We start from the raw sequence: 23,585 nt of genomic DNA on the forward strand, positions 1-23,585 counted from the left end.
GAATGTGTATATTTTCTTTCCTAGGAACGAAGACATTGTGTGAGGAATCACAGTTTGAGTGTGGTAATGGGCGTTGCATCACTTCATTGTGGAAGTGTGATGGCGATGAAGACTGTGCTGATGGGTCTGATGAGAATGCATGTGGTAAGTTCTGCTGTCAATGTAGTAAGTCAAATGTATCCATGAAGTCTACATGCTTTATGTGGTTTGCATTTAGTTGTCCTCTAAAATCCACATGTACAGTATGGCACGCAGACCTTTTTGAATAGGTGAACTAGGAGATTGTAATGTTAATAGTGCTCAATGTTAAATGTCTGATGCTTAACACTGACTATTATTGGCTGTGTAAGAGCCATGGTGAGGAGGCCACATCTAAGCACATCCTGGAGGTATGCTTAGGCTGAGCTACAGTGTAATAAAGACCCAAACTGGATCTCATACTGATTTTTTATTTTTTATTTTTTTTATGCTAGTTGGAGCTTTAATGTCGTTTTGTAGTTGGAGTATAGTAAACAAAGGTGGATTGGATTCCATTTGGCCAGTCTTGCATCCCCTCATTGGCTGGCCGTCACCCCCCCCCCCCCCCCCCCCTTTTAAAAAATGGCAGCTGTGCATGCACAGCTGCTCTAATGCTTCATCAAGCTTCTGCACAGAAGCTTCAGTTAATGCTGCCGTGATTGTGGCTGGTTGGCGGCCTGCATAGGGGGTGATGGCCAGCCAATGAGGGGCAACATTACTGACAGCTCCACCACCTGCATCACATGTTCCGCCGCCCCTCCATCACTGTACAAAGGAGCAGCTGCTGATAAAACTTGGATGCAGCAACCAGCTAATTCTGACTGTCACACTGGTTTTAATTTGGAAGTCTCTTTTGAAGGCCGCCTTGAATGCTTTAGGCTTTTTGAGACTTCCCAGTTGGGGCCTGTAAATATACCCTCTCACCAAGAAAATAGGTCGCCCAACAAAAATGAGATTCAGTAAAAAAAAAAAAATGTAATAGCTGCAAAGACATTCAACAGAATATAACAAGGATATATTGAAATACATCAATGATACAATCATGACAAAATTATACACCCACCAGATGCTTAGTTGACAATTGGGAGATCCACCTTTAAAAAGGTGTGAGCTTTAGGGTGGATATCAAAGCAGAAGGGTGGTGAATGAAGATTAATAAACCTTATGCGTTTTGTCCAAGAAGGACTTCTTCAGGGGTAGGTGACTTCTACGTGAAAGAGGGATTTAGTGGGGTATATTATGAGGAAGGGAAGTGAATTGTGATTAGAAGACCTTAGGTACTCGCCTAGATGGGCAAAAATGTATCTCAAATTATGTCAGGTAAGTCCAGAGTTGGAATAATTCATTGGACTTCCAACAAATCAAGTGTATCCAGTGCAATAGGATTGGATCAATAAATCTAACGAAACAAATTTGATTTCACTAAATATGTACCCAACCTTAGATCTTGCTCAGTTAACTATTAGTGATACCGTATGTGGCTAGGCCCACCCGGACAGACGCGCGCCCCATTCACTTGATGGGAGAGCATCTCCAGGTGTGTGCCCAGACGCTTACAATGGGAATTGGCTCTGTCCACTGCCGGTATGACTAGATGGATGGCAGTCATGCCCCAGTGCATGCCTGCGGATAGGCAGGTAAAGATAATCGAGGCTCCGTGTGTGTACTCTACCTGGTGCAATGTGTATGGGAGGTTCTAACTGGTGCATGAATTGGCACGATTACGTGGCCATGCCCCTTCCCCATGAAGCCATGCACCTAAAAATTTGCTGCACACACCTGCATATAATCAGGCCCATCTGACAGACTCCACCCCCTCAACAAATCCCACCCCTATCAGGGCTGCTTCCATAAATTTCTTGGGCTGGTTTTTGATCCCAATCCACCCCTGCTCTTTCAGAGATATATAAATATATATTTGCTAAGGTAGTCACTGGTAGTGGCATTCCCAGTGATGGGTGGGCATATGCAGGAGGATGCAGCGAGGTCTCATGAGCACCTTTGCAGGCAGTCCATGTGCATAGGCTGTTTTAGTCTTAAGATGGTCGTATTTAATCAAAGTTGGAAGACCATGTAAGTGCAGCAGTCTGCTAATTTGTTTTAGGATACGTTGGCAACATTAAGGTGTATACACACGGGTGTTTTTGCCCAGCGTGTATGCACAGCGATGATCGCTGGGCTGAAAAGCGCTCTGTGCATACAGAGTGCTTCCCCCCCCTGCCCAGTGACGTCAGCGGGGGTGAATGGCTTTCCATGGGAGGATGCTATGGAAAGCCGTTGACCCCGCTATTCATCTACTGGTAATACCAGCAGATGAACAGTGGGTGCCGACTAAGTGGGGGCGTGCATCAGCGCTCATCGCCTGGGTATAAACACTTGGCAGTTTTGAGCTGAAAGCGTCTCAAAACACCAAAAGTGAGCTGCTTTCACTTCATACACACTGGGTGGTTTTGAGCTGAAGTCTTTGTATAAACCTGCTAACTAAATGGGCATAGATGTTGTCCATGCCTGTCCATCTAGCCTGGGTGAGGATAGATGGATTGTCAGGAAGAAGGTAGACGGTAAATGGGTTTACACCAAAAGGTTGGCACAACTTTGTTTTACAACCCCCCTTCCCAGTGCCTCACCCTATATCATGGCAAAACCATGAGATTACCTTTTTAAACCGATTGAAAGATTATTTCCCCAACCGTCAATTTACCATCCCAATACAGGCTTGCCTCTTCTGCTTTACTTTAAGTCTGTCCTCTGAAATGCTGTAAACTTTCTATGCATATCAATTTAAAGTCTCTTCAGCTGTATGGATGACTCACATCGGTCAGTGTTCATAACAAAGGACAAACATGGTTGTGGTGTTAGAAACAGGGGTGCATAGAGCCAGCAGCATGGGGAAGCAGTTGTATGATTTGACATCTAAACTGCAAGTGTTGTCAAACTATCTTTTAGAACAAGGACTCTAAAAGGTGTGGGTGGGGTTGTGTTTTTTTTTTTTTTCTTGTTAAATGCTTCAGCTGCCAGTTCAGTGCCACTTAGACTCCTGTTAGGGCTTCTGGCAAAAATAATGGGTTATCATTCTTCCTGCTCTATCCTGTAGGCTAGGTTGTTAGGGAGTCTTTCAGATCCCCTCCCCTTCATATAGTCCATATGAATTTTCTATTTCACAGAAAAGAAAACCTGTGCAGAAGCAGACTTTGTTTGCAGCAATGGCCAGTGTGTTCCAGAACGATGGCAGTGTGATGGAGACCCAGACTGTGAAGATGGATCTGATGAAACACCAGAGTTGTGCCGTAAGTTAGAACACACCTATACTAAGTTTCCAAAATTTCTTACAGCAAATGTGATACTACAGTACTTTAATCAGATCTCCACACTAATTTGTCATCTTTCATATGCCATATTTGCAGTAGGGTACAGATACTAGTGTAGCCATTGGAATCCTCTATTTAACTAAGTCAAGTGAAAGCTCAGTGTAAGAACTGATTGTTTGCTGCAGTTCTACATGGGACAATGCCAGGTGCCCAAAAAATGCTGGGCAATGTATTAGAGAATCTGGACTGGCTCTGTAACAATGCAAGCCAAAGATTGCAAATGACACTTCCTGGTAATGAACGCTCTGTATAGGGTCAGTCAATATTCAAACTTAAATTGGAATGCATCATGGACGCTGTATCCACAGTAAGTTAGAAGAAAGATGGCAAACTGAATCTGGAGTGCTCTGTGAAATAGAGGTGCATTGCTGCAAAATTGGTCTCTGCAGTTGTAAGTTGGCAACTTATGAGTACACTCGTAGAGAATGTACTGGATCATAGTGTATGAATCATGTTAAGGCCTCGTTCATGTTGGCTCTGTATGCATTCTGAATTCACTGTAAAAACCTCACCCATGCCACAGGATGGAATCCAGAAATATTTGTGTCGGAAACATCCAGAAGACCCAAATGGTGGCCATGCTTCTAGAAGCAACAGGAGTGCAAACCTAAAACCATTCTCTGTTTAGCCCTACTGCTGATATGCTTGTATAATTGCTGCCTCACAGTAATGTTTTACTCCATACAGAGGTTGCATAATTCAAAAATACATGTTTAGATGACTTACCCACTTTTCAGTGTTGGTCTATATGAAGAATCATAGATATTAAGGAGAGACTGACTATGTATTAGGGCCATGTAAGTTGTTTGCGTTATGACTCTACCACATGCCTGTCGATAGACAAAGCCAGCAGCCGAAATCAGAATAGACTGCCACAGTAAAACGTACATAACCATCTAGGAGGTTATTAGCATGTCTGTGCTAATTCAGGCCTAGCAAGGCCTCTGATGTCTGGTCTCCACATCAAAGGTAATTGAATTCAGAGTAAGAGGCCAATTACATGATGGGCAGTCGTTTGTCTTTATTTCTATCTACAGGAAATCAGACTAGTGGGGTGTCATCAGGCCACATGTGTATTGAGACTCCCACATTGGTAACTAAACTAGATTAAAGGTACATCACATTTGGATATGGTTTAAGTAAAATTATGGAAATGTTCTTGATTATGGAAATCATAGACACATCTGGTTTACTCACAAGTCATTGTCTCCTCCAAGATATGAAGTATCTAGGCCAGTACCATCTCATATCATATTTAGTGAAGTTTTGTAGCTAAAATAGAGTAATATGGGCACCGCATATCATAGATTATCACTTTGCAGGGAAAGTTATGCCAAATTATGTGAATCTGGATGTTGGTATGTGAGTGGGAGAATGCCAGCCTGAATTAAGTGACCAGCCAATCGGCAGGTACACGGATGGTATTCTCCAAGGTGTAAACGTATGCGATAAAACTTATGACCAACTATTTTTCTGTGTTCAGAATTTGGAGAAACTATGCTTGGCCTAAATGTTTACAGCATGCAGTCTTTGCGGCCCAACCTCTTGAAGGGTTAATGGTCCCATTCCCCACTGACAGGACACTGAGCTCCAGAGGGACCTATTCACAAGCCCTCCACAGCAAGCGTATAGTCCCACAGCACTCCGCCACCCCTAACAGAGCCAGAAGAGTGGTGAGTACTGAGCCAGCATCCTGGCTAGCGGGGTGCTGGCCATTATGGCGGCATGACTGTATGGCTTCAGACAGAGTGCACAACTGTGTCCCAGTACCCATACTGGCACTAGCCTTAAAACTGTTCTTTCCATTTTAAGCACAAAATTACCTCGGCCAGTATAAAAAGTGGGAAGACCGTGTGCCATTGAAGGGGTGGGGCTTCACTGAGAGGATCCAGCAGCTCACCAGCGCCATTTTTCCCTCTGCAGTGGACAGATGCTGACAGGGACGTGCAGCTCCTCCAGTGTGACTCCAGATTACCTCAGCGATACCAGGGGATCATAGCAGGGGGGAGCGATTATAAGTGTACAACAGGGCTGGCCAAACCAGTCCTCGATCTACCAACAGTTCACATTTTCCAGACCACCTAGCTGGTGCACAGGTGTAGTCATTGCTAATTAAGATGTGCTGCATTCATTCCTAACTGACAATTTCTCTAACGTCCTAGTGGATGCTGGGGACTCCGTAAGGACCATGGGGGATAGACTGGCTCCACAGGAGACTGGGCACTCTAAGAAAGATTTAGTACTACTGGTGTGCACTGGCTTCTCCCTCTATGCCCCTCCTCCAGACCTCGGTTAGAATCTGTGCCCGGACAGAGCTGGGTGCATTTTAGTGAGCTCTCCTGAGATTGCTAATAAAGTATTTGTTAGGTTTTTTTATTTTCAGAGTTTCTGCTGGCAACAGACTCTCTGCTACGTGGGACTGAGGGGAAAGAAGCAAACCTACTAACTGCGGCTAGGTTGCACTTCTTAGGCTACTGGACACCATTAGCTCCAGAGGGATCGAACACAGGAACCTAACCTTGGTCGTCCGTTCCCAGAGCCGCGCCGTCCCCCCTCGCAGAGCCAGAAGACAGAAGCCGGCGGGTTGAAGCAAGAAGACGTCAAAATCGGCGGCAGAAGACTCCTGTCTTCATATGAGGTAGCGCACAGCATTGCGCCCACACTAACCCACACACTCCGGTCACTGTAGGGTGCAGGGCGCAGGGGGGGGCCGCCCTGGGCAGCAATTGGATACCTCCTGGCAAAAGCAGCATATATACAGTTGGACACTGTTATATGCATGAGCCCCCGCCATTAATTTCACACAATCGCGGGACAGAAGCCCGCCGCTGAGGGGGCGGGGCCTTCTTCCTCGGCACTCACCAGCGCCATTTTCTCTCCACAGCTCCGCTGAGAGGAAGCACCCCAGGCTCTCCCCTGCAGACTCACGGTAGAAAGGGTAAAAATAGAGGGGGGGCACATAAATTTAGCGCATTAATCATATATACAGCAGCTACTGGGTAAACACTAAGTTACTGTGTGATTCCTGGGTCATATAGCGCTGGGGTGTGTGCTGGCATACTCTCTCTCCAAAAGGCCTTGTGGGGGTCCTGTCCTCATATAGAGCATCCCCTGTGTGTGTGGTGTCAGTACGCGTGTGTCGACATGTTTGACGAAGAGGGCTATGTGGAGGCAGAGCAAGTGCAGATGAATGACGTGTCTCCGCCGACACCTGATTGGATGGATATGTGGAAGGTGTTAAATGATGTAAACTCCTTGCATAAAAGGTTGTGGATAAAGCTGATGCCTTGGGACAGTCGGGGTCTCAGCCCATGCCTGATCCTACAGCGCAGAGGCCGTCGGGGTCTCAAAAGCGCCCACTATCCAAAATTGACACAGAGATCGACACGGATTCTGACTCCAGTGTCGATGAGGATGATGCAAAATTGCAGCCTAAAATGGCTAAAGCCATCCGCTACATGATTATAGCAATGAAGGATGTTTTGCACATATCAGAGGTAAACCCTGTCCCTGACAAGAGGGTTTATATGTATGGGGAGAAAAAGCAAGAGGTGACTTTTCCCCCTTCACATGAGTTAAATGAATTATGTGAAAAAGCGTGGGATTCCCCCGATAGGAAAGTGCTGATTTCCAAAAGGTTACTTATGGCGTACCCTTTCCCGCCAACGGACGGGGTGCGCTGGGAATCCTCCCCTAGGGTAGATAAAGCTCTGACACGCTTATCTAAGAAGGTGGCCCTGCCGTCACAGGATACGGCCGCCCTAAAGGATCATGCAGATAGGAAGCAGGAAAGTATCCTGAAGTCTGTTTATACACATTCAGGTGCTCTACTGAGGCCGGCAATTGCGTCGGCCTGGATGTGTAGTGCTGTAGCAGCATGGACAGAATCTGTCTGAGGAAAGGGATACCTTAGACAAGGATACCATTTTACTGACCCTGGGGCAAATAAAAGACTGTCCTATATATGAGGGATGCCCAGAGGGACACTTGCCTACTGGGCTCTAGAATAAATGCAATGTCAATTTCTGCCAGAAGGGTCCTGTGGACTCTGCAATGGACAGGTGATGCCAACTCCAAAAAGCACATGGAGGTTTTACCTTACAAGGTTGAGGAATTGTTTGGGGACTGCCTCTCGGACCTAGTTTCCACAGCTACGGCTGGGAAGTCAAATTTTTTGCCATATATTCCCTCACAGCCTAAGAGCACCATATTACCAAATGCAGTCCTTTCGATTACAAAGAAGCAAGAAGGTCAGAGGTGCATCCTTTCTTGCTAGAGGCAGGGGTAGAGGAAAGAAGCTGCACCATACAGCTAGTTCCCAGGAACAGAAGTCCTCCCCGGCTTCCACTAAATCCACCGCATGATACTGGGGCTCCACAGGTGGAGCCAGGAGCGGTGGGGGCGCGTCTCCGAAGTTTCAGCCACCAGTGGGTTCGCTCACAGGTGGATCCCTGGGCTATACAGATTGTGTCTCAAGGATACAAACTGGAATTCAAAGTGATGCCCCCTCACCGTTACCTCAAATCGGCCCTGCCAGCTTCCCACATGGAACGGGAAGTAGTGTTAGCGGCAATTCACAAGTTATATCTCCAGCAGGTGGTGGTAAAGGTTCCCCTCCTTCAACAAGGAAGAGGATACTATTCCACAATGTTTGTGGTACCGAAACCGGACGGTTCGGTCAGACCCATATTGAATTTAAAGTCCCTGAACATTTATCTGAAAAGATTAAAGTTCAAAATGGAATCGCTCGGAGCGGTCATTGCAAGCCTGGAAGAGGGGGATTTTATGGTGTCTCTGGACATCAAGGATGCTTACTTGCATGTCCCCATTTATCCACCTCATCAGGAGTACCTCAGATTTGTGGTACAGGACTGTCATTACCAATTCCAGACGTTGCCGTTTGGGCTCTCCACGGCACGAAGAATATTTACCAAGGTAATGGCAGAAATGATGGTGCTCCTTCGAAGGCAAGGAGTCACAATTATCCCATACTTGGACGATCTCCTCATAAAGGCGAGGTCCAGAGAGCAGTTGCTGATCAGCGTAGCACACTCTCAGGAAGTGTTGCAACAGCACGTCTGGATTCTGAATATCCCAAAGTCGCAGCTGATTCCTACAACGTGTCTGCCTTTTCTGGGCATGATTCTGGACACGGACCAGAAGAATGTGTTTCTCCCGGCGGAGAAGGCTCAAGATCTCGTGACTCTAGTCAGAGACCTCTTAAAACCGAAACGGGTGTCTGTGCATCGCTGCACGCGAGTCCTGGGAAAGATGGTGGAATCATACGAAGCCATTCCCTTCGGCAGGTTCCATGCGAGGATCTTTCAGTGGGATCTGTTGGACAAGTGGTCCGGATCGCATCTTCAGATGCATCGGCTGATCACCCTGTCCCCGAGGGCCAGGGTGTCTCTTCTGTGGTGGCTGCAGAGTGCCCACTTTCTCTAGGGCTGCAGGTTCGGCATACAGGACTGGGTCCTGGTGACCACAGATGCGAGCCTCCGAGGGTGGGGGGCAGTCACTCAGGGAAGAAACTTCCAAGGGTTGTGGTCAAGTCAGGAGGCTTGTCTGCACATAAATATCCTGGAACTAAGGGCCATATACAACGCCCTGAGTCAAGCGGAGCCTCTGCTTCGCAACCAACCGGTGCTGATTCAGTCAGACATCACCGCAGTGGCTCATGTAAACCGCCAGGGCGGCACAAGAAGCAGAGTGGCGATGGCGGAAGCCACCAGGAGTCTTTGTTGGGCGGAGAATCACGTGCAAGCACTGTCAGCAGTGTTCATTCCGGGAGTGGACAACTGGGAAGCAGACTTCCTCAGCAGGCACGACCTCCACCCGGGAGAGTGGGGATTTCATTACGAAGTCTTCACTCGGATTACAAATCGATGGGAACTGCCACAGGTAGACATGATGGCGTCCCGTCTCAACAAAAAGCTACAAAGGTATTGCGCCAGGTCAAGAGACCCTCAGGCGATAGCTGTGGACGCACTGGTAACACCGTGGGTGTTCCAGTCTCTGTGTTTCCTCCTCTTCCTCTCATACCCAAGGTGCTGAGAATCGTAAGAAAGAGGAGTGAGAACAATACTCATTGTTCCGGATTGGCCAAGAAGGACTTGGTACCCGGAACTGCAAGAAATGCTCACAGAGGACCATGGCCTCTGCCTCAGATAGGACCTGTTGCAACAGGGGCCCTGTCTGTTCAAAGACTTGCTGCGTTTGACGGCATGACGGTTGAACGCAGGAGCCTAGCGGAAAAAGGCATTCCGGAGGAAGTTATTCCTACGCTGATAAAGGCTAGGAAGGACGTGACGGCAAGACACTATCACCGTATGTGGCGAAAATATGTTGCCTGGTGTGAGGCCAGGAAGGCCCCTACAGAGGAATTCCAACTGGACCGGTTCCTGCACTTCCTACAGTCTGGAGTGACTATGGGCCTGAAATTGGGGTCCATAAAGGTCCAGATTTCGGCCCTATCCATTTTCTTTCAAAAGGAACTGGCTTCTCTTCCTGAAGTTCAGACGTTTGTTAAGGGAGTGCTGCATATTCAGCCCCCTTTTGTGCCACCAGTGGCACCTTGGGATCTCAAAGTGGTGTTGGGTTTCCTGAAATCACACTGGTTTGAGCCACCTAAGACCGTGGAGCTAAAGTATCTCGCGTGGAAAGTGGTCATGCTATTGGCCTTAGCTTCGGCTAGGCGTGTGTCAGAATTGGCGGCTTTGTCATGTAAAAGCCCCTATCTGGTTTTCCATATGGACAGGGCAGAATTACGGACTCGTCCGCAATTTCTGCCGAAGGTGGTGTCATCTTTTCATTTGAACCAACCTATTGTGGTGCCTGCGGCTACTCGTGACTTGGAGGATTCCAAGTTGCTTGATGTAGTCAGGGCTTTGAAGATCTATGTAGCCAGGACGGCTGGAGTCAGGAAGACTGACTCACTGTTTATCCTGTATGCATCCAACAAGCTGGGTGCTCCTGCTTCAAAGCAAACCATTGCTCGCTGGATCTGTAGCACGATTCAGCAGGCTCATTCTGCAGCTGGTTTGCCACATCCAAAATCAGTGAAAGCACATTCCACAAGGAAAGTGGGCTCTTCTTGGGCGGCTGCCCGAGGGGTCTCTGCATTACAGCTTTGCCGAGCAGCTACTTGGTCGGGTACAAACACATTTGCTAAGTTCTACAAGTTTGATACCCTGGCTGAGGAGGACCTTGTGTTTGCCCATTCGGTGCTGCAGAGTCATCTGCACTCTCCCGCCCGTTTGGGAGCTTTGGTATAATCCCCATGGTCCTTACGGAGTCCCCAGCATCCACTAGGACGTTAGAGAAAATAAGATTTTACTCACCGGTAAATCTATTTCTCATAGTCCGTAGTGGATGCTTGGCGCCCGTCCCAAGTGCGGACTTTCTGCAATACGTGTACATAGTTATTGCTTAATAAAGGGTTAGGTTATGTGGGCATCCATTGTTGATGCTCTGTTGTGGTTCATACTGTTCACTGGGTAAGTTTATCACAAGTTATATGGTGTGGCTGGTATGAGTCTTACCCTGGATTCCAAAATCCTTTCCTTATGTCAGCTCTTCCGGGCAGTTTCCTTAACTGAGGTCTGGAGGAGGGGCATAGAGGGAGGAGCCAGTGCACTCCAGTAGTATTAAATCTTAGAGTGCCCAGTCTCCTGCGGAGCCCGTCTATTCCCCATGGTCTTTACGGAGTCCCCAGCATCCACTACGGACTACGAGAAATAGATTTACCGGTGAGTAAAATCTTATTTTTACAGATCTCCAGGAGGCCTGGAAAACATGAACTGTTGGTAGATCTCAAGGACCGGTTTGGCCAGCCCTAGTGTACAAAGTCCTCATACCAGGGTACTTAGTCTGTGACCCGGCTATGCTTGGCATTAGCAGTAAGGGTTTGGTGGGGGCTGGCTCCAAACATCTGCCTCACTGAAGGGCTTTGTGGGTTAATTATGCTTAACCTTTTCTCTGTGTCACGTTACATTATGTCAGGCAAAGTGTCTTGTACTGCAGAGTGTTCCTCTTCACCAGGGGGCTCCCTACTGGGTACTCAGGGCTCACAGGCTAGCGGTGTTGAACCAGAATGGGTTAATTCTATTAAGGGAATGATCTCGACTTTCTACAAAATTGTCCCGCAATGAGAGACGCAATACTTAAAACAGACTGTGGATGAGTTTATGAACAGATACTCGGCATCTCAATCCCCTCCCATTTGTCTGCAAAAGCGATCTCTGGCCCATATCCTGCAGTCTGACTCTGATGGGTCAGACATGGAGGAGGGGGGATGCTACTCTGTCACAGGGAATAGAAGCTCTTATAGAGGCTCAGATGTTCTGCATATTCCTGATAAAGGTGTCTGAGTGTGAAGAATCTTATTTTAATGTAAAAATGTCCTCAGTCACTCTTCCTGCGTCAAAGGAATTGAATACCCTTTTGAAGATCCATGGGTTAATCCTGATAAGAAATTTCAGATCCCTAAAAAAAAAAAGGTTGCTCTCATATTTTTCCTTTTTTTTTCCTTTGGAGGATAGGAAAAAATGGAAAAATCCACCGGTAGTGGACGCATCAGTCTCTAGGCTGTCACGTAAAATTGTATTGCCTGTTCCTGGTGCAGCCTCCCTGAAAGACACAGCTGATCATAAAATCACTCAAATCATTGTACACAGCTACTGGGGTGGCCCAAAAATGGTCAGGTAACCTAATTGAGGGGTTGGATTCCTTATCTGGGGGGGGGAATGTTGTCTTACTCCAGCCGCATATACAGAACTCTAAACTTTATGGTGGGAGCCGTAAAGGAAATAGGCGTGCTTAACGCACACACCACCACTATGACAGTGTCGGCACGCAGAGGCTTGTGGCTATACCAGTGGACTGCTGACATGGATTTCGGGAAAAGCGCGGAAGGCCTACCATTCACAGGAGAGGCCTTGTTCAGTGATGCATTAGACAAATGGCTCTTCACAGCTACTGCAGGTAAGTCTACGTATCTTCCTTCCGCATCTCTTTCCCCCCCCCCCCCCCCCCCTCCCAACTAAGAAGACTTATTCAGCTTCTAACTTAGTCATTTCAGATGGCCAAGTTCAAGGGCAAATCCAGAGGTGCTTCTACATCCTCCAGTGGCGTAAGAGGTAAACCACACAAACCAGCAAGAGCAGGTGCTCGGGCTCTGCATCTTCAAAGACTTCAGCATGACAGTGGACCGAAATGCCTGGAAGGCTGTCAGGTGGGAGCTCGCCTACAATTCTTCAGTCAAATCTGGTCAATTTTGTGCCAGGATCCTTGGGTCATTAATCTTATTTCCCAGGGTTACAGACTGGAGTTCCAAGAGCTCCCACCTCACAGATTCTTCAAATCAGGCATGCCAGTTTCACAAGAGGCAAGTATGACTTTACAGCAGGCCATCCAAAAACTGGTACGGACTTGCGTCATTGTTCCTGTTCCACCTCATCAGCTAAACAAGTGGTACTATTACAACTTGTTTGTAATACCAAAACCAGACTGTTCGGTAAGACCAATTTTGAACCTAAAGATGTTGAACCCATACTTACAAGTGTTCAAATTCAAGATGGAGTCTGAGTGGTGATCTCAGATCTGGAGGAGGGGGAATTCCTAGTCTCTGGATATCAAGGATACGTACCTTCACATTCTGATCTTGCCGCCTCATCAAGCTTACCTAGTTTGCATTGCAGGACTGTCGCTACCAGTTCCAGGCCCTGCCATTTGGCCTCTCCACAGCACCAAGATGATGGCAGAGATGTTTCCACTCTGCAAACAGGGAGTGAACAGAATTCCGTACCTGGATGATCTACTGATAAAAGCACCGTCCAGGGAAAGGTTGCTTGACTGACTGCATTGCTCTCTCAACCAACTTCTCCAGGATCATGGATGGATTCTGAACCTTCCAAAATCTCACCTAAAGCCAACACTGAGGCTCCCATTCCTGGGAATAATGCTGGCGATTGTTCAGGATGTCCTGAAGCCAACCCAGATATCTGCATCTATGCATTTGCCTTCTGGGGACGATGGTGGCCTCTTACGAGGCTCTTTAATATGGAAGGTTTCATGCAAGACCTTTCCAGCTCGATCTGTTGGACAAATGGTCCTGATTGTAACTTCACATGCACCAGAGGATCCGTCTGTCGCCAAAAACCAGGATCTCCCTTCTGTGGTGGCTAGACTTCTCACCTCGTCTAGGTTCGGAATTTAGAACTGGATTCTGCTAACCAGACGCAAGCCTCAGAGGTTGGGGTGCAGTTTCAAGGAAGATGGTCCAGTCAGGAAGTCCTTCCAATCAACATTCTGGAACTCATGGCCATATACAACACCCTTCTGCAGGCCTCGCATCTTCAAGAAAAGGCCATTCAGGTCCAGTCAGACAATGACAGCAGTAACGTACAAAAACCAACAGGGCGGGATGAAAAGCAGAGCAGCAATGTCGGGTGTCTAGAATTCTCCTCTGGGCAGAGAAACGCTGTGGCGTTGTCAGCAGTCTTCATTCTGGAAGTAGACAACTAGGAAGCGGACTTCCTCAGCAGACCAGACCTGCACCCGGGAGACTGGGGCCTTCACCTGGAAGTGTTCAGGTGCTTGACAAGTCAATGGGGATTTCCACAGATCAACATGATGGCCTCTCTTCTCAACAAGAAGCTCAAGCGGTGGTATTCCAGGTTGAGACCCACAGGCAGTGACTGTAGATGGTGTACATGTTTCCTCCACTTTCTCTGATCCCAAGAATTCTAAAGAATAAAAAGGTTCAAGCAATTCTAATTGCTCCGGACTGCCCAAGAAGGGCCTGGTACATGGACCTTCTGGAGATGCTCCTCGAAGGTCCGTGGCCTCTTTGAGGATCTTCTGCAACAGGGCCTGTTCGTCTGTCAGGACTTACTGTAGCTATGTTTGACTGCATGGAAGTTGAATGGCTGATTCTAGTCAGGAGAGGGATCCCTAACAAGGTTATCCCGACTATGATCCGAGCCAGGAAGGGGGTAACGTCTAAGCATTACCATCATATTTGGAAGACCTAAGTCTCGGTGTGAGCAGAAAATTTTCTGCGGTAGCATTCCATCTAGGACATTTCCTGCTTGTAGAAAAAGCAGGGAGTGGATGTAGGCCTACATCTGGGCTCCATAAAAGTCCAGATTTCAGCCTTGTCCATTTTCTTTCAGAAACCATTGGCTTCACTCCCTGAGGTCCAGACGTTCTTGAAAGGTGTTCTGCATATCCAACCTCCCTCTGTGCCTCCCACGGCACCTTTGGGATCTCTGTGGTGCTGCATTTCCTCTAATCAGACTGGTTTGTGCTGTTACAGGAGGTGGATGTAAAATATCTTAAGTGGAAGACTGTCACTGTTGGCCTTGGCTTCAGCAAGATGTGTCGGAGCTGGGGGCTTTGTCTTAAAGTCCATACTTAACTTTCCATGGGGACAGAGCTGGACTCTGAACTCTGAACTCGTCAGCAATTTCTTCCTAAGGTGTCTGCATTTCACATCAACCAACCTATTGTGGTTCTGGTTGTCAGACACCTCTGCCACTTCAGTCTTTGGATGTCGTGAGGGCTTTGAAGGTGTATGTGAAAACAGCTAGTCACAAAGACTCGCTGTTTGTTCTTTTATGATCCCAATAATATTGGGTGTCCTATTTCAAAGCAGACAATTGCATGCTGGATCAGACTTGCTATCCAGCATGCTTATTCCACAGCAAGTTTGCAATGTCCAAAATCTGTACAGGCTAGGTCGGGTTCTTCTGGGGCAGCTGCCCAGGGTGTCTCTGCTTTACAGCTCTGCCAAGCAGCTACTTGGTCAGGTTCGAACAAGTTCTACAAGTTTGATACTTTGACCAAACTGAAGGTCCTCCAGAGACCAATAGGTTCTGCAGGAACCTCTGCACTCTCCCACCCAGTTTGGGAGGTTTGGTACATCCCCTATGGTATTAAATGGACCCCAGTATCCTCTAGGACAGGGGTGGGGAACCTTCGGCCCTCCAGCTGTTGAACTACACATACCAGTATGCCTTGCTACAGTTTTGCTATTTGGCCACACAAACTGTTGAAGGGCATGCTGGGATGTGTAGCTCAACAGCTGGAGGGCCGAAGGTTCCCCATCCCTGCTCTAGGACATAAGAAAACAGGATTTTAATTACCTACCAGTAAATCCTTTTCTCATAGTCTGTAAGGGATACTGGGCGCCCTCCCGGTGCTTCGTCGTTCCTGCACTGTTACTTAAATAATGTTGGTACAGCCATTGCTGTTCCTGTTTCAAGTTTGGTTAGCTTGGCTTTCTGTGTGCTGGTTCGGAATCTCACCACTATCCTTCTCTCAAAGTATGTCCATCTCCCCGGGCAGTTTCCTAGACTGAGTCTGGTAGGAGGGGCATAGAGGGAGGAGCCAGCCCACACAATCAAATTCTTTAAGTGCCCATGGCTCCTAGTGGACCCATTTAAACCCCATGGTACTAAATGGACCCCAGTATCCTTTATGGACTACAAGAAAAGGATTTACCGGTAGGTAATTAAAATCCTATTTTTAGTTGCCTGTATTTACTTTAACTGTTCCTTGTTAGCTTTCTCTTCTATATAGCATAGCAGTGGTACAATCCTTAAACAGTTAATTGTTGAAATTGTATGCACACAATACTGCATTGATTCATGTGCCATTGTTACATAAAGGTGTTGTGGGGACCTGTAACACAGGTGGTGGAAGTGGAGTGTTGAATTACTGCATTCTAACCAATGTTTATAGCGCAGGGTCCTTCCGAACAGTGGGATAAAGTGAGGTTTCATAACCAAGTTTTCTAGACTCTTAATCTCCAGCGACAATCTCCATACAAGGCTTAGTAAATAGACCCCTAACTTTGTTGGTTAAGTACCAGCCAATCGGCTCCTAACTGTCATTTTTCAAACACAGCCTTTGGCATAGCAGTTAGGAGTCAATTTCCTGGTGCTTATCTCCAGCAACTTTATCTCCATCCAAGGCTTGGTAAATAAACACCTTAAGGGGGTTAATCAGAGCGATTGCTGCTTAAAATCTAAGCAATCTGACTAGATTGCTTAGATTTTAAGCATGATCTGTGTACCCCCCTACAGCGATAGCTATGCGCGGGGCTGCGCATTGCTATCGCTGGTGCTAGATTGAGCCTGCATGCAGGCTCAATCTAGCAGGTCGCTCATTTCACCTGCCGGGTGAAATGAGCTGCTCCCCTCGCACGCTCAGCACACATCACACTGTGCTGAGTGGGGGAGAGGTGTGCTGAGCAAACCGCTCGGCTTACATCTCCCCAAATCGGGCCATGAATACAGCCCTTTAGACTCTTTAAAGGCTTATCCAGTGAATAGATTAACAGACTTAATGACCCTTCCTGTGTGAGCTAATGGGTTTTACGTGTTTGATATTTGGTGTTACCTAAAACATGTGTTGTGTTCTAGTACTCTATGGCTAAAATGAGACTGAGTTTCCTAACCAACCCTCTTCACTTGGGGCCTAATTGAGACCTGATTGCAGCAGCAAATTTGTTAGCTAATGGGCAAAACCATGTGCACTGCAGGGCAGCAGATATAACATATGCAGAGTTAGATTTGGGTGGGGTGTGTTCCAACTGAAATCTAAATTGCAGTGTGTAAATAAAGCCGCCATTTACCCTGCACAGAAACCATATAATCTCCCAAATCTAACTCTCTGCACATGTTATATCTGCCCCCCTGCAGTGCACATGGGTTTGCCCATCAGCTAAGAAATTTGCTGCTGTGATCAGGTCTAAATTAGGCCCTTGGTTGCAACCACTGCAAAGTCTGTTTTTGCTTTCTTTGAATGAGTACTCTTGTGCCTACAGAGTAGTAACTGTTAGTCAGCTCTTGTACGAAGTCTAATACTGAGACTTTTCCTAGATTTGAGAACATGCAGAGAGACTGAAATCAGCTGTGGAGCCCGTTCATTGCAATGTGTCCCCCTCTCCTGGCTATGTGATGGTGAATCTGACTGTGACAGTGCAGAGGATGAAGAGAACTGTCGTAAGTATGACCTGATGTAGATCTTATGGAGTTCTGTGTAAATCTGGCTACAGATGCCTAGGTTCCTAGCACTGCACATAAATATTGTATGTAGCAGTATGGTTACTCCTCATGAGTTGTAATAGAACAAGGAAAAACAGCTTGGGGTGTAGGAGTAGCAGAAACTGATTTTTTGCAGGCTACAAACTGCATTTTAACTGGTAATTTAGCGGTCTTGCTGGCAGCAGGGTCACAGCATGGTACTGAAGTGTAAAATTTTGCTGACATGGTTTTTGAAATATTTTTAGACTACTTAGCTGACAGTTATGTGTGATCTATAGCATGCTTCAACCATCTGGGGTTACAGTTGAGACACTTAATGCATATGTAGAAACAATATGCAGTGTTCCTCATCTCTACATGTTCGGTTAGACCCATGTTCTAAAATTATTTTGCTAAATTGTTCTATGCAACATATGGGGTTGAGGAAAATGTGATGGTTTAATCGTTTACCTGCGTTTGTTACATGCAGAGTTATAAAATAAGCTATTGCTGGTGACCTGACTAGATAAAATGTTTGAGATGTAAGTCTGCTGATGTGCAGTGTTTTACATAATGCCTGTGCACGGTCTACTCTGCTTCCAGGGAATGTGACCTGTAGTCCAGCTGAGTTCACTTGCTCCAGTGGCCACTGTATTTCAATTGGTTTTTATTGCAATGGTCACAAAGACTGCAGTGATGGTAGCGATGAAGTGAACTGCACCCCTCCCACATGTGGCGCCCATGAATTCCAGTGCAAGAACTCTTCCTGTATACCTCTGACCTGGGTGTGTGATGACGATGCAGACTGTGCGGACCACTCAGATGAGTCTCTGGAGCAGTGTGGGCGCCAGCCAGTTGCACCTCAGAGGTGCTCACCCAGTGAGATTCCTTGTGGCTCTGGGGAGTGCATTCATAAGAAGTGGCGCTGTGATGGAGATGCTGACTGCAGGGACAAAAGTGATGAAGTGAATTGCCGTAAGTTTAGTCTTCCAAATACAGTTTTTATAAATGTAATATTTTCTTATCCTCCTTACTTTATGATTATGCATTGGCAAGCCCCTTAGCTCCTTACAGAGATGAAGAGAACCTGCTGAGCTTGTAAATATTCTCATGTTCTCTTCAGACTTTTTTTTTTTTTTTTTTTTGTCTGCACCTTTTTATAAATCTGATTGGTGTTGGCTGTTGTGTACTGCTGTGGGAAGAACTCCCTTTCTTTGTTTATAATGCACAGATCTGGGTGTATAAAGGATATGGTCCCCACAACACCACCATCTCCCCCGTTCCCAAACTCTGCTGCTTGGGCATCACTCTTGACTCCTCTCTCTCCTTTACACCCCACATCCAAGCTCTGGCACAATCCTGTCGTTTCCAGCTACACAACATTGCTTGTATCAGGCCATATCTCTCCCAGAGTGCAACTAAACTCATCATCCACTCACTAGTCATCTCACGACTTGACTACTTCAATGTTCTCCTCACTGGCCTCGCTTGCTCCCCTCCAATCTGTCCTGAACTCCGCAGCTAGGCTTATCTTCCTCTCCCGCCGCACCACATCTGCCACTCCCCTTCAACAAAATCTACACTGACTCCCATTCCCCTACAGAATCCTCTTCAAACTCACCCTCACATACAAGGCCATCTCTAATTCCACTGCTCCCTACATCTCCAACCTCCTTTCCCTTCATACTCCCTCCCGCCCCCTACGGTCAACTAATGACCGTCGCCTCTCCACCGCCCTGGTCACTGCTTCCCATGCACGAGTTCAGGATTTTGCCCGTGCTGCACCCCTTCAGTGGAACGCACTCCCCCGCTCAATTAGACTCTCCCCGACCTTGCAAAGCTTCAAACGGGCACTAAAAACCCACCTATTCATCAAAGCATACCCTCCCGATGCATAACCCAGTGCTGAAGCCGCGCCTCCACCCCCCTGCCTCATGCCGTGAACATCTCAGCTTTGCTTGCATACTGCCATCAGGCTACCTCCCACTTGCCTGCACCTCTTATCTGTCTGTCGCCCCTCCCCACTAGATTGTTAGCTCTTCAGAGTAGGGCCCTCTTTCCTCTTGTTATCTAAGCCCTCGTCTCAACACATTTCACTCGTAGCTCTCCCCTACTCAATGACCATCTTTATCCTGCTAGTAAAGGCTCATCTCAATCTATGGCCACCAGCCTCTAGTAGTACGATGATCACTCCATCAATACTTACATCTTGGCTGTATTATGTCTTGAGAACGTGTGGTGCTCTGTTACCTGTACTCTATTTCTGTTATTTATTTACTGTAGTGCTATGTTTTGTCTCCCTGTACTGTCCTTTGTACGGCGCTGCGAAACACGTGGCGCCTTATAAATAAAATGTAATAGTAATAATCTATAGTTCCCATTTATATTTTCTTAACCAGACCAGAGTCCTTCAAGTACCAACTAGCAGATGCTAACCTCGAAGGGTGGGAGTGCAGAGTGAAGGCTACTGTGCTTTTCTAATGTCTAATTGTTTTTACTGCAGCATCCCGTACATGCCAACCTGACCAATTTAAATGTGAAGATGGTAACTGCATACATGGCACAAGACAATGTGATGGTGTGAGAGACTGCCTTGATGGCACTGATGAATTGCGCTGTAAAAATGGTGGGCACACAAACTGTTTACTGTGATTTTATTTGTGCTAAATGGCAGAAAGTGCTACTTGTGGTTTACTCTTTGTACTTGCTCTATGCAGTCAACCAGTGCACCGGTCCTGGTAAATTCAAGTGCAACTCTGGGGAATGCATAGAATTGCATAAGGTGTGCAACATGCAAAACGACTGTAAAGATGGAAGTGATGAGCCTACGAAGGAATGTGGTAAGTGACCTGTAAATATTACTGCTGGACGTTGGGTGTTATTTACCTCCTAATGGTCATTTTAATTTGAGGCATCACTTTTCACTGCATGCAGTATTAGTGCCAATGGGTTTTACCACTATAAAGCAACTGTAGCTGGCATTTTAACACAGATTTGTTTTGGATGTTTTTTGTTTCAAAATGGAACTTGTGAAGACCCTTCTGTGTAATCTGGTATTTCTAGATGTCAACGAGTGCTTGGTGAATTACGGTGGCTGCTCTCACTTATGCCGGGACATGATTATTGGCTATGAATGCTACTGTCCTGCTGGGTTTGAACTGATCGACAGAAAAACCTGTGGTGGTAAAATCTACTTTATTTTATTTTTTTGTCCCTTCCCCTCTGGAGGAAGTTCATGCACTAGCTTCATTCAGTGTCTCTGAAAAACTAATATATAATCTTCTTTTAGATATAGATGAATGTCAAAATCCAGGGATCTGCAGTCAGATCTGTGTCAACCTTAAAGGAGGCTACAAATGTGAATGCAGTAGAGGGTATCAAATGGATCTGTCAACAGGAGTGTGTAAGGCAGTAGGTAAGTAAAGTGCATGCCAAGCCACCTCCTATAAAGCCCTGTATTGTAACAAAGTAGTTTTGCTGTTCTAATCCCTTGCACTGCTAGCTTTCCCATAGGCTGCAGTGTTCACTGCAGGCCCCCACCCATACCACTCTTCTCACTGCACCACACTGCTGATTCACATAATACACACCATTAATGAAGGATATAGAAGGGGCTGCTGTGCAGGGTGTATCATTTACTTATATATAAATGTTAACCTCCTTTGAAGGAAGGGAACCATGTCTGATATTCACAAACCGCAGGGATATCCGGAAGTTTGGACTCGAAAGGAAGGAATACATCCAGTTGGTGGAGCAGTTGCGGAACTCTGTGGCACTGGATGCAGATATTGCGGGACAGAGTCTCTTCTGGGCTGACACCATTCAGAAAGCAATATTTAGGTATGACCGTGCTTATAACTGTATCTGGGTATCTCCATTTGGGACTATGCTGGTTAAAGTAGCAGGTCTACTTAGTATGCACAGTAAAGTTTTATTGTGAATGCAGAAATACCCCTACTGCAGTGTAACTTACATTAAATGTGTGTGGTTTTAACCTATTCTCTGTAGCTTGTTTGGGAGTGAATAGACTAATATACAATTTTGTTAAAGGCCAATACGGATCCCATAGAGATAATCAGAAGTGCATGCATTTGCCTGAATTACAGCAATTGGCTGATCGACAGCAGTCGTATAGCTCCTCCAGAAATCCACTACAACTGTTCTTTGCATGGTGCTTAGTAGAACATACTGTGACTTGCTAAAGTATTCACCCCCCCCTCCCCTTGGCTTTTTACCTATTGTTACATTGCAACCTGTAATTTAACTTTTTATCTGAATTTTATGTGATGGATCTGCACAATAGTTTAAGTAGGTGAGGAGAAATTTATATTTTATAAATAACACTGAAAATTGGCGTGCATATGTATCCACCCCCTTTGCTATGAAGCACCTCAAAAGTTCTGGTGCAACCAATTGCCTTCCAATTTCACATAATTGGTGAAATGAAGTCCACATGTGGGCAATCTAAGTGTCACATGATTTGTCAGTATAAACTCCTTTTCTGAAAGACCCCAAAGGCTGCAACACCATGAAGACGAAGGAGCTCTCCAAACAAGTCGGGGACAAAGTTGAAGTATAAGTCAGGGTTAGGTTAAAAAAAATAATATATAAATAAACTCAGACCAGGCAAGGAGGGCATTAACCAGAGGTAGCAGAGTCCAAAGGTAACCCTAAAGGAGCTGCAGAGTTCAGACTGGTGTATCTGCACATGTGGCCACAATAAGCCATACACTCCATAAAGCTGGGCTTTTTGGAAGAGTGGCCAGAAAAAAAAGCTATTGCTTAGTGTTAAAAAAAAAAAAAAAAAAAAAAAAAAAAAGGCACGTTTTGAGTTTGCCAAAAGGCATGTGGTCGACTTTCCAAATGTATGCTCTGGTCAGATGAGAATAAAATTTTACTTTACGTCCTCCAAGGAAAACACTGTCTGGCGCAAACCCAACACATCCCATCACCCCAAGAACACCATCCCCACAGTGAAACATGGTGGTGGCAGCATCATGCTGTGCAGATTTCTCTGACGTCCTAAGTGGATGCTGGGACTCCGTAAGGACCATGGGGATTAGCGGCTCCGCAGGAGACTGGGCACAACTAAAGAAAGCTTTAGGACTACCTGGTGTGCACTGGCTCCTCCCACTAAGACTCTCCTCCAGACCTCAGATTCTTGTGCCCGGCTGAGCTGGATGCACACTAGGGGCTCTCCTGAGCTCCTAGAAAGAAAGTATATTTAGGTTTTTTATTTTAGTGAGATCTGCTGGCAACAGACTCACTGCAGCGAGGGACTAAGGGGAGAAGAAGCGAACCTACCTAACAGGTGGTAGTTTGGGCTTCTTAGGCTACTGGACACAATTAGCTCCAGAGGGATCGACCGCAGGACCCGACCTTGGTGTTCGTTCCCGGAGCCGCGCCGCCGTCCCCCTTACAGAGCCAGAAGCATGAAGAGTCCGGAAAATCGGTGGCAGAAGACTTCGGTCTTCACCAAGGTAGCACACAGCACTGCAGCTGTGCGCCATTGCTCCTCATGTACACCTCACACTCCGGTCACTGATGGGTGCAGGGCGCTGGGGGGTGCGCCCTGAGGGCAATATGACACCTTGGCTGGCAAATCTACATCATATATAGTCCTAGAGGCTATATAGATGTAAAATTACCCCAGCCAGTATTCCAGAAAAAGCGGGAGAGAGTCCGCCGAAAAAGGGGCGGGGCTTCTCCCTCAGCACACTGGCGCCATTTTTTCTTCACAGTGCAGCTGGAAGACAGCTCCCCAGGCTCTCCCCTGTAGTTTTCAGGCTCAAAGGGTTAAAAAGAGGGGGGGGCACTAAATTTAGGCGCAATATATGTATACAAGCAGCTATTGGGGGAAATATCACTCGGTTATAGTGTTAATCCCTGCATTATATAGCGCTCTGGTGTGTGCTGGCATACTCTCTCTGTCTCCCCAAAGGACTTTTGTGGGGTCCTGTCCTCAGTCAGAGCATTCCCTGTGTGTGTGCGGTGTGTCTGTACGGCTGTGTCCTCATGTTGGATGAGGAAGGTTACGTGGAGGAGGAGCAGAGGCCGATAAATGGGATGATGTGGGGCCGACACGAGTGGATGGATAGGTGGAAGGTATTAACCGACACGTCGTCCAGCCTTTTATGTAAGGAGTTGACACTAACAGCTGTGGGACAGC

General features: G+C 46.7%; 1 protein-coding gene across 2 annotated transcripts in view; it reads left to right on the forward strand.

Annotated features, from left to right (window-relative positions):
* Positions 1–23,585, forward strand: part of VLDLR (very low density lipoprotein receptor) — an 82,011-nt gene that overhangs the window by 20,225 nt on the left and 38,201 nt on the right. For both annotated transcript variants that reach the window (XM_063913952.1, XM_063913951.1), the window contains exons 2-10: positions 25–144; positions 3,183–3,305; positions 17,273–17,395; positions 18,020–18,391; positions 19,920–20,042; positions 20,134–20,256; positions 20,480–20,599; positions 20,706–20,831; positions 21,085–21,256. In XM_063913952.1, coding sequence (XP_063770022.1) covers positions 25–144; positions 3,183–3,305; positions 17,273–17,395; positions 18,020–18,391; positions 19,920–20,042; positions 20,134–20,256; positions 20,480–20,599; positions 20,706–20,831; positions 21,085–21,256 — 1,402 coding nt within the window. The remainder of the gene's footprint in view (positions 1–24; positions 145–3,182; positions 3,306–17,272; positions 17,396–18,019; positions 18,392–19,919; positions 20,043–20,133; positions 20,257–20,479; positions 20,600–20,705; positions 20,832–21,084; positions 21,257–23,585) is intronic.

Source organism: Pseudophryne corroboree, chromosome 1, assembly GCF_028390025.1.
Source record: "Pseudophryne corroboree isolate aPseCor3 chromosome 1, aPseCor3.hap2, whole genome shotgun sequence".
Taxonomy (NCBI): domain Eukaryota; kingdom Metazoa; phylum Chordata; class Amphibia; order Anura; family Myobatrachidae; genus Pseudophryne; species Pseudophryne corroboree.